At 35.2% G+C, this 12,310-nt stretch overlaps 1 protein-coding gene across 1 annotated transcript in view; it reads right to left on the reverse strand.

Moving 5' to 3' along the window:
* Positions 1-1,616: 1,616 nt before the first annotated feature.
* LOC128864680 (uncharacterized) overlaps positions 1,617-12,310 on the reverse strand; it is a 31,697-nt gene continuing 21,003 nt past the window's right edge. The window contains exons 4-5 of the mRNA XM_054104433.1: positions 2,702-3,071; positions 1,617-2,633 (exon numbers count right to left, since the gene is read on the reverse strand). Of these exons, the coding sequence (XP_053960408.1) occupies positions 1,755-2,633; positions 2,702-3,071 (1,249 nt within the window). The 3' untranslated portion in view covers positions 1,617-1,754. The remainder of the gene's footprint in view (positions 2,634-2,701; positions 3,072-12,310) is intronic.

Here is a 12,310-nt window from a genome sequence, read left to right on the forward strand (position 1 = left end):
CAGATTGGAAATTAGGCATCCTAATCACCTTTAAATTGTGGTTCATAGATTTGCAAATAACTATTACGAAAAAAATGTGCCAACGCAAAACAGAATTGTTCAGCCTATGCGAAATTATTTTATGAGGAGGCTATATTTTCGAAAGTGTATTCTCAGAGTAAATAGCTTCAGTTGGGATTTTCAAATTGTGTAGTTATAAAAGATGTTAGTTATGTAAATTATATATAAATGCAGCGGTAGCTGATCGGAAAACTGGGTTGGGCATAGTGCACTAAATAATTAGTGAAATAAGCGGATTTAGTGAATTGAAGATTTAGTGATAATGAAACCCCTATTTTAACTACCACTAAAAAATTAGTGACAGCGCCATTTAGTGGTAGTGCAAAATGCCCAACCCTGTCGGAATGTTATTTCTTACGCAAATACACTGCTCTTTGCCATCGAAGCGAATGCCGTAATTTATTTCTTATGCAAATTTTTCTAATTTTTCACAGTTCCAGCCATAATGCAGATTGTGTCGAACAAAATGCCAAGTTGTCTGTACAGGTAGTTTAGAAAGGATCCCACGCCTGCTCATCATCTAAATATTCCGAGAAATACAAAATTTAATGGGAGGTGGTAAACAGGCCGTGGCTGCAGGATCAAATTGATTGTACATCCAAGAAAGAGTGCTTCTCTCAATTTTGCCTCGTTATTTCTCTTCTTGCTTGCTACTATAGCTGTTTAACTGAATTCTTCGTTCCGTTTTTGTAAATAACACGCAAAGGTCTATGCATTTTACCCTGTACAACCATTTTCTTGAACTTTTCTTGAACATTTAAGATATGTGGTACAACTTTATTGGAAGGGTTCACGTCATGTAATACGAGGGCAAAATGAGTGACAATTACAACATTTTTTCACGTTCGCCGTAGCCGAATGGGTTGGTACATTCGGGAGTGCGTAGGTTCGAAACTCCAAGCATGAAACAGCAAAGCGATTGAAAATATTTTTTCTATTGTAATAGCGATCTTACTTCGATAAGCAATGGCAAACCTCCGAGTGTATTTCTTCCATGAAAAAGCTCCTCATAAAAAACCATCTGCTATTCGGAGTCCACTTAAAATTGTAGGTCCCTCCATTTGTGGAACAACATCAGGAGCCCGGCCAAATACCTAACAGAAGTGTATTATTTTTTATATTCTAGTCGAGCTGCGTTGTCGAAAGCTATTAAAAGTGATTACGGTAATATCGTCTAATGATATTTTTCGAATTTATTTTAGTTGCATCGATGCATGAAAGAGCTTGTAAGAATATTTTCGCCTACAGCCGGATCATCGATATGAGAGAAGAAATTATTTTAATGATTCACCCCATATTGGCATGGAACTTACAACACCGAGTATAAATGTGTACCAGTGAAATGATCACAAAGTTACGACCTGGTTTTCTTTCCTTAAAAATCAAAAATTAAAATTAACTGCAAGTCTTCACTAATCTAACAGGATTTTATAAAAAATTTTTTTCAGACAAGTTTTGTAAGAGAGTATATTTGATGTGTTCTTAAAATTATTCGAAATACTTTTCTTTCATTTTCAACCCCATGTCCCTCCATTGAAATTCAATATTCATAAATCTTATTAGGGTTTTAAATCAATTTAATTGTATTTTTTAATCTCAAATCATTCCAAATATCATCATCAAAGTACTGTATTAATAACCTGAAGTATTGTAGCAACAATGCGCGTGTGTGTGACTGCAAAACTAAGAGATCTTTAAGCTGTAAAATATTTGAAATCAATTCCTCGTGCGGAAAGTTTCTCGTTGATCCAGTTACGCAGGTAAGGCACATTGGCGTAAACTCCGGGAACATTCTCTACGCCACAACCTATACCCCAAGCAACAATACCAGCTTGATAGTAACGATTGGGATTGTTTGGATCTGGACAAACTAACGGTGAGCCGCCATCACCCTTGCAAGTGTCTTTGCCTTTTTCGCCACCAGCACACAAGAAACTCTTGTCCAAATTGAAGAATTTACCCAGACGAGTTTTGCGTAGATTGGCTTCACAAGTATCTCGTGGTACAGCAGGTAAATCGATTTTCTTTAAAATCAGTTGATAAGTGCCATCTTTGCCGAACTTGTCCTTACCCCAGCCAGTGGCATAACAACGTGAGTGATCGAAATTAGCATCCGGTTCAGGTAAACATATAGGACGCACATTTTCTTCCCAATAGTATGGCGTTTCTAAGATGAGCAGTGCTACGTCATTATAAAGAGCGCCCTTATTGTATTGTTCATGACGGATGATCTCTTTTACGCGCGCATCTTGATGTGGGAGTACTTCTTGTTTGGTTTGTGTGTCCCATTCACCAGCACGTGCCACCAATACACTTGGGTCCAGATTTAGCACGCAATGCGTAGCTGTCAAGACTACATTTGGTGCGATTACTGCGCCACCGCATTCATAAATGTTTAAAGTTTCTCCGCCAATCACTTCGTCACGCAAGATTGCTACCATCCAAGGGAACTCGCCAAACTGTGATTCGCCTTCTTTGTCGCCTGTAATTCTGAATCCGACACCATCTGGGTTACGATAACCACAACCATCATGTGTCACGTCTGGCTTGATGGGTACCTTCGGTTTCTCCAACTGAAATGAAAATAATAGTTTTATTTTCTCATATCTATGGACTTCACATTAAAATGGCAGACGCATACTTTGTCTGGTGTATTACAGCACACTTCCAAATAAGTGCACTGCTCTTCGCCATCGAAACGAATGTCAATCAGGGTCGAACCATCCGTGTTGACTGCGCCATCTTCGTTACATAGGAAACGCGCAACGCACTCTTTGTCTACTCCACAATTTTTGCCACTGCCAGGATCCGGTTGCGGTTGAGGTTGAGGTTCCGGCTGAAGAACGGTGGTTTTGGTAGGTGTTGGTTGGAACGGTGTTGGTTCTGTGGTGAAGATTTTATTTAATAAATCATCTAGATTTGGCGTTGATTGACCGTCGGAAGTGACTATCCACAGAGATAGCAGACACACGGCAAAAACCGCCAAGTTAGAAGCCATTTTTGATATGCGGCTGAAATTAATATATAAGAAAATTAAATTATTGAATACTGGCAAGAAAGAAAAGAGCAGACATTTTATAAATTAAAAGCATGGATTTTTAAACTGATGCCGCATTATAAACGAGTTCACCAAGCACACATAGATATGCCTGCTTTAGAAGGAGTGGCTAGCTATAGAAATGTTTACAACTTCAGTTTACCCAAACTTTGAGTAATGAATGTGAATGTTTGGCAAAGGAAGGCAAGGCAAACCAATTATATTCACATTTCCACGATAGAAAAAATAGAGACCATCAGAAAATTTATTATACTTATTTATTTTAGACTAAGGTCTTATGCTGGGAGCGATTATATATTACACTCTCCCCGACAGTCACGGTGCGGATTTATATCCAACCAAGTACTTCAACAGTATTCTCCAGAAATGGATAGGGAATGTTTTATACTGACACAACTACAACAAAACCTACTAAATTTGGACACCTGTGGGTACAACCGGAGTGAGTTTGTATTACTTCATCAATTTATTTTCAGTAAAATATGGCACTTGCCAATTTCTCGTCGTTTATGGGAAGTTTTAATTTCTGCTTCCATTCGAAGGAAATTACAGCTGAGGCTTATCGAATATTTTTAAATGCTTAAGCTAAGGCTGTAATTAGCGGAAGAACGTGTCTTGAGAGTTGTTTTTTTTTTTCTTCGGGGCAAGAAGTGCAAGCACAGCACTAAGACAACATTAAGTCCATTCTACTGCACTCGGGTTCCCTTTTTAATTTTCTTTAAATCTACCCGACCTCCGAAGAAATCTGAGTAGAGCTTGTGGTGCTAAGGCGCCAAGGTGTTTGCTTCTTAACATATCAGTGCCAAAGACCCCAAGCCTGGTTTGAGCGAAGGCCGGGCAGACGCACCGTCTCATCCTTCTTCCCACATGCTGGGCAGAGTGTACTATCTGAGATGCCTACTTTTTCATCAGTCTAACCAGCTACCTACAGTCCCTTTTGCTTAATGAGATGAGGATCAGCGACAGTCGGTCGGATCTGACAGGTAACATCAGGTTTGTCCATCTGTAGCCCCTCTCAGCCTCCCACGCTCGCTTGTGGGTTAGAGTAACCCGTTTGCTAACCGTGGCTTTGATGGCTGCAGAAGGGAGTGACAACTTCTTTGGCTCGGAGCCCACCCTAGCTAAAGAGTCAGAGATATCGCTAGATACATGCGAATGTTTCAGAAGCAAGGACAATAGGTAGAGTACGAGTAGAGGCCGTGAAAATTATTTGCTTGCAAAGATAAAAATGCACTTCCACGTTTATGGAAAAGCCGAGTGTTCACAACGCCAAGATTATGCTTTTATTTGGTTGAACCAGCCAGGTATAATATACCATGAACTATCTAAACCGAGTGATACCATCGGAGGAGATTGGCATCGAATGTGTTTAATACGTTTGGGGCGAGCGTGGACTGTCAAGGTGGAAACGAAAAAATTCTCAGCTGGCACGATACGCTGGGTCTCGTATTGCAAAAGGAGTGAGACATACTTGGTAACACTGAAAATGGAGGTCTCAACTCACTCGCTGTACTATCATATGTGGTGATCGTTGAAAAAGTCAAAAAGACAAAAAAGGCGAGGGTTTCTTTCGTGCGTAACTGCAGTTACGGTTTTCTGCTGCTCGTTTTAATGACAAATCTGCATACTACACCTGTGGACATAGCCAATTTTTTGGCCGATTTTTTGATATCTAATATCACTAGTGATGATGCATACTCGTTTTCTTCTTGTTATGTTAATCTAGGTTCATCTTTGAATTTGGGCTATTTAAACCTTTTTTTCTCTGGACATTGAGAATGGGATCTTGGGTTTAAAAAACTTCTTCGCAGACGGATATGGATTGGCTGTCCGTAATTCTTCTCAAAAACTGCCCGCCTATTGTTATTCCCCTCAAACTAATTTTTAATAAAGCTCTATCTTCTGGAGTTTTTATCAACGATTGGAAAATCACTACTATTACCCAAATTTTCAAAAGTGGCAAAACAAAATGATGTGTGCAATTATAGGCCGATCTCAAAACTTTCTATTATAACCAAACTTTTCAAAGGAACTATAAGCAAAAGGAATGTACATTGCTAATTTCCACCAATCAGCATGGCTTTCTCAAGGGTAGGTCTACAGTTTCCAACCTAGCTGCTTTTGGTGAACATTGTTTTTCGACTTTTGCTGATTCGATAGCGTTTACGCGAACTTTTCTAAAGCATTTGACATTTTTTTAATACTACTAATACTTGACTTCAATCTGTTCATGAATTCAAAGATCCACTTCTTACTCAATCTAAGGTTTAATACGGCGTAATAGCTTGAAGTTCTCGACCCCTTACACTCTCAAATTACTTTTTACTTCCTTTGTTCGCTCTAGATTAGAGCATTCAACATTTATCTGACCTTGTCACCAATTTGCAATTGAGAGAATTGAATGTGTACAGAAGGTCTTCCTTAAATATGCACTCAGGTCGGTAAAATTTTCAAATCCTATCCCTTCCTATAATTTCTCCTAACTCTAGGGAGTAGAAGGTCTTTACTCTTACTGCCTTTTGCTTTTAGTATAATTAAAGGAGAAATTGATTGTTCATCCCTATTACGAACCATTCACTTTCATATCCCTACTAGATTTCTTTAGATTAAAAAAAAATCAATGTTTTTTTTTGATATTTCGAAAGCATTGGCTTTTAAAAATACACTGACAAATTTTTGGAATGATATTCCCAGTATTTTCGATTCTATAGCCGGTTTAGCAGGTAGAGCCAGATTCGTCACGCGGCGGCATCAATGGAAAATATCCACTCTCAAAACTTTAAACTCATTTATCTCAAAACTACTTTCTTCGGTCTGTTGTGAAAAAAAAATTCCACCGAATCGTCTGAAATTTTAATATGTTGTTCACTTCACTTCAATGGCTATCGCCCGTACTACTCGTAGAACCATATTATTACAATATTTCAATTATTTCGTATTTTTTTGATTAAAAAACTGAAAAAAAACGATTTTTAGAGCGTCAAATTCAAAACCGCGCCATTTTGTCAATTTTTGTTTTTTTTTTATTCTAGTACGGGGCATAGCTACAGTCATACTGATTAATATTTTTTATTTAAATAATTTAAATAATTTAAATAAAAATCCTAAAAAATTTAAATATCGTTTTTCATTTTTTTATTGTAAAAAAAAATACTGAAAATACCCTAAATGTTCGAGCTTTAGACCACCGGGACCCCTAAACACGAAATAATGCGAGATCTTCAGTTCTATTCCGCTTGACTGATCGGTGTCAAAGAAGGAATTTTATAAATTTCTCAACTATGTTTTTTTATTTATTTATTTTACTATCTGTAGTAATTTAGGCTTATATTAGATCTAAATGATCTGTAAAAACTATAATTATGTTTTAGACTTCAAACAAATGAAACGAAATAAGGTCTTGCGATAATCGAAGAATAACAAAAAGTAGTGGTAAATGATTGGGAGTACTTCGAAAAGTAAATAAAAAAACGCTTTCAATTTTGAGGAAGAATTGGCGGAAGCAAAGTTTTGCTCCTGAAATAAGCATTTTTTTTTCATAATAACTCTTTGCTCGATTTTGTATAAGTAATATCTTAAAAGTCTAACTAACTTTTGAAAACATTTATTAGAATTTTTAATGCACATTTTGACGTTTATAAGAAAGAATTTAATAGCCTGAAAGAATCTTATTTGTGCCAAAATATATTACAGTTTTATTGAAATCAGAAATATTGATGTTAAAAAAAATGCTTAGTAAAAAGTTTAGCCTAGTGTAGCACACAAAATTTTCACAATTTCTTACATTCGTTTGGTTTCTGAAATTCGATCATCTAATCCCATAATTTTCCCGAATTACAAAAATTTTAAAGAAAATTTATTTATTTGATTTTTAAAGGATTTTGATTTTTAAAGGAAATCTATTTGATTTTTGCATTTCAGACGAATCAGATTTGCAAAATGTTGGCCACCGCAAAACACATTTCTCCAGAAAACGTTGCTTTGAGCTGCCAACTAGTTCTACTTTCTTCACATTTCAAACTTTTCATTTTCATTAAGAGCTCAAATTACCCACTTTTAGATACTAAATCGTTTTCATAAAACTCTTGAATGTTTATTGGAAAAAAGCTTTAAAAAATCCCTTTCTTACGATTTAACGATTTTTTAACATAAACATATTCCCATTAAAATTTTAATAAAATATAAAGTATTTTTTATGAGAAGCTCAATTTTTAGGGCTATATATTTATTTAGGATTCAACAGAATCCAGCTCATGTTGTGCGAAAATATTTCATTTCGTTTAAAGGTAGTTTTACTTTGTATAAAAATTTAGGTACCTATGACATGAAAATATACATACATACATACACCCATACATTCCCATTTCGGAAATCAATAATAAAGAAATATTATATATAAATTGATAAGAAAATGAGAACGTCAGTGCTGTTTAAAAACCTATTTTTCGTAATCACTTGTACTTTGTGTAAAAATATTCTTATCGGCGTATTAAAGATTGACCTTCCACCCAATCAACAAAAATTGTATTTGCATATGTATGTTTGTGTTCTATGTACTCATTTGTAAATAGGGTTTGCATGCACAAATCGCGCACTTGAGGGAAGAGTGTCATAACTCAAAACCGTATACGAGTATTACCTGCACTCAATGCGAGGGCAGCAAACAGTTGCTGCTGTCTCACGGCTTACTCAGTCTTTCCGACAGGAATGCTTGCCGCTAAAGTAGTCAAGATGGGATTTTCCATATGCCGGTAATTTTCAAAAATTAAAAAAAAATTGATACAACGGATGGCTTCAAAGAGAATTCGTATATTTGAAGAACAATCGCCAACTTTCAGTATTTCGCATTATTTCATGCCTCTAACTCTCTATAAGAAATGCATTCACATAGCATTTGAGCTCAGAAAAAAACATTCAAGAGTGCACTAAGCACTAAACCATTGTCTTGTTTTCAAAAATCATTAAGTCTAGAGCTTAAAGCTCCAAGTTGACAACTATGAGCTCGGCTAACACTCCCATTATCCATGGCCTCTCTACTCTCCCTAAGCTAAACAGAAATATCAGATATCACGATTTGACTTTCCATTTCGTTACCTTTTGCTAGCTGTGTACGCAGAATTTTTCTGTCCCGGAAGAATTGTGTATGTACAATATTTACGTTTTCAATGCAATTTCAAGAATTTGAGTATTTTCCTGCGCCCTGGAAAGTAGCCCAACTCATCCTTAACCAAAGCCAGATAAACCTCCAGATTTGGTTTCCTCCTATGGGCCAATATCCTACTAGCCGCGTTAACACAAGCTTTTGAAAAACTATTCTTAAAAAGACTCAAGCCGATCATTGGACAGATGAAACTAATCCCCACACACCAGCTTGGATTTCGTCAACACTATTCGACCATTGGGCATATTAATTTTGTCTATAACTTCGCTAGAGCAGCGCTAGAAAAGAGAGAATATTTTGCAGCTGTCTACCCTTGACAAAAACACGCACACAGCTACAAATGAGATCGATATGGTTGTAATGAAAAAAATTATATTTTGCCTTAATTGCAGCACAACCTCGGCAAAGTTAGTACCTGGTCGTATAAAACCCTATCACACCAAATCTCCGTTCTGATCTGAAAAAACAATTTGTAAACATACATATATGTCATCCAACTCGCCAAATTCGTCTTAAGAAATTGAAAAAACAAACCAAATATTGTAAAGAAACAATATTAGTACTCAAATTGTTGTTTCTTGATTTTCATGGTTTTTAGATCGAATTACATAAGAAACAATTGTGGCAGTTCTGGCTGAAAACTTGTGTTACATCGGCCCAGTTTTCAAGTGCTTTAGTACGAGTAAATGCGTAGCAACCGCCTTCCAGAGTTAAACTAATAGTGCTTTATTTTCTCGAAAAAACTTCACCTCATTATATAATATATAGAAGAATTATATAGAGAATAGAATCGGAAAAATGCAACATTCCATCTCTGACAATGATGCTAGTGCTGCTGCTTCTTTATATTTGTATAACTAGTTATTATACGAATTTAATATTAAAGAAATAAAAAAAGAATGTAATTAAATATAAATATAAAAATGAATATTTGTTTGTACGTGTTTTAAAGGCAGCCAAACCAATCATTCGATTGCAATAAAACTTCGTCAACTTATTGCTCGCAATTGCCGGAAAGGATATAGGCATAAAAAAAAAAATTTTAAATAGGGGGGTGTGGACCTTCCCATACAGGCCATTTATTTAATATTGCATAGTTTCGAAACGATTTATGGTAGAGTGATCGGATTTGGCACACATGCATACATAATATTTCAACGCCTTAATAACAATGAAATGTGGGCGGTTTTGTTAAAGAAGGCATTGCATCACTCATACAAACCAATTTTTAAATATTGCTTGATTTCAAAACCATTCGGGAATTGGTAAAGGGAGCATAACAAACAAAAAGTATGTAAGTACTGCAAGAACTTTTTTTCCTTGTTCACTCCTCTCGGGGGCATAGGGCCTCGACAAGACATTTGCCTTGCGTTGGTTACGTTAATCCATTTGATTTCTGACAAGTCCTCAACTTAGGAACAACGCCTTTATACTGCTTGGAGCGCTATTTGTGTTTTACATTTTTCTGCCAGAAGGATCGAAAGAATATAATCCATCAATATTTATCCAACGGCAGCTGATGAGCTCAATGCTTGCCTCAAAGCATCGAACCTTGCTTGAGTCAAAAACAAAAAAAATTGGTCCGGTGTTTGCAATGTAGCAAAGAAAATCATCACAAAGTTGCGTTGTGTGGAAATTTTCACACAAAGAAAATAAGCCACTACCCCTCTGCGAAGTACTACCTAACGGTAGTTCCAAGCACAAAGAGAAACGAAGCAGGGCTGAGTTTTTAGTGGGGAGTTGGGAAGGAAAGTCCGAAACTTCGGCTTTGTGCAACGTCTACATTAATAAAAAAAAGCTGAATACGTGTATATTTGCAGCGTGATGCGTCGGGACAAATATTTTCATAGCAATTGGTACAAATTATAAAAATCATAAACAGCTTTGCAAATATGCTATTTTGACACCAAAAAACTCCGACGTCAATGAAATAAACCAGCAATCGTCCATCAAAAGAAAATTATAAACGATTTTATGATTTTATTACATACAAATCCATTGCCAGCATCATGAATCAGGACGAATTGGTAAATTATTCAATAGAGTTTTCAAATTCCTATGCTGATTGATTTGTGTTCTCACTTTTTGCGGACGGCAGAAAATGCCACAAATTCGCCCAATTAGATTATAAAAGTTTGGCGAAAGAACAAAACAGAACATAGAATTCGGGTTTATTTTTTGGATTTTATTTTCTCTACGACCATATTCCTGTTAGTTATGCAGCCGCAGTATACCAACAGACAAGAAGTAATGGAACACGTTAATTTGCAAATAAAGATTTCCATCACCCAAAATCATTTTTTACTTAGTAAAAACATTATTCAAAAACAAAATTGATGACAAATTTTACGCCATCCTGTACTTAACATTAAATTGTTTTTTAATTTTTTGTATTTATAAAAAATATGGTTCATACAAGTACTGGTATCAAACTGGTATAGGTGATACCACAAAAAAAACAAACCCCTTAAGGAGTTTCGGTAGTATAGAATTTTCAAAAAATCGATTTTGATTTTGATATTTCAAAAGTACGCGCTTTTAAGAATTCACAGTATTTTCGATTCTGCAGCCGTTTTAGCAGGTAGAGTCAGATTCGTCACGCGACGAAATCAATGGAAAGTACCCACTCTCAAAACTTTAAACTCAATTATCTCAATACTACTTTTTTCGGCCTGGTGTTGTCAAAAAAAAAATATTCAACGGAATCGTCTGAAATTTTAATATGTTGTTTACAACATCAATGGCTATTTTTTTGATTAAAAAACTGAAAAAAAAAAACGATTTTTAGAGCGTCAAATTCAAAACCGCGCCATTTTGTCAATTTTTTTTTTATTCTAGTACGGGGCATAGATACATTCATACTCATTAATATTATATTGGTTTTTGTGTTTCAGATAAATAGAAGAGAGAAGAGCCAAAATGGACAACACCGTCCAGGTCCAATTTTCAGGGAGGGTCAACTTCAGCGCCGTTTTTTAAATTATTAAAATTACAAAACAATTTTTTTTTTCATTTTTGTATATAAAAGAAGTTAAATAAAAATCCTAAAGAATTTAAATATCCTTTTTAATTTTTGTTTTATAAAAAAAAAATACTGAAAATACTCTAAACTGTCGAGCTCTAGACCACCGGGACCCCTTAAAGTATGACACTTTGTACAAAATAAAAAAAAATCATATAAAGTTCAAACTTTTTAATTAGAATCTTTAGGAAATTTGTAAGTCATTGAATTTTGGTATAATGTCAGTTTGAAATGGTTCAATATTCGCGTTCTCATCGAACCCAATTTTTCATAATTTATTGTATCAAAATCTTTTCAATATTTTATAAATGAAACATTTTTTTTAGTTTTAACGGTGAATTTTGCAGTTTAACAAATTCACCACAGTTAAACTAGTGCTGAAAAACCGGCCCTTGGTGTTATCATATTTAGAGTAAAACGAAAAAAGAAATTCGTTAAATAAAATCCCCGTCAAAGCTATTCTCAATACTCTCATACTCAATTGCGGAAACTGGTTTTCCCCAGCAATGCTGCTACAACCATACGTGCATATGTATGTACAAATATTTATACGAATACTATACTAATACTATTCACAGGTACGTATACACACATATTTATTTAGTTATTTGCCCATTCTAAACCTGTGGAGATAAACAAAGGGCTACAAGTTTAGGCAAATGAAAACTTGTTTTTTGGTGAATAGAGATTTAACCGCTACTTTGATCTTGGCAAATTTAATAGAATCAGCTGCTTTGAGCAACGAAAATAAACAAACCTTTGTCTGCAAAGTTAATTGTTTGTGAATTATTCAGTGAATACGGGAATTGCAAGAGTATTGAAATTAAACAAAACCATAAAAATAAAGTGCCACCTGCTAAATTGCGAGAACACTTGCTTCCATTATTCTTCCACTTCTATTCATTTTTTTGGGTATCTGTGCTGGCTATCATTTTGTGGTAAATCTATTTACCATTATTAATTAATTTGATGCATCTGAATTGAAATATTTGTATGAATATTTATATAA

The sequence above is a fragment of the Anastrepha ludens genome, chromosome 5 (assembly GCF_028408465.1).
Source record: "Anastrepha ludens isolate Willacy chromosome 5, idAnaLude1.1, whole genome shotgun sequence".
NCBI lineage: Eukaryota > Metazoa > Arthropoda > Insecta > Diptera > Tephritidae > Anastrepha > Anastrepha ludens.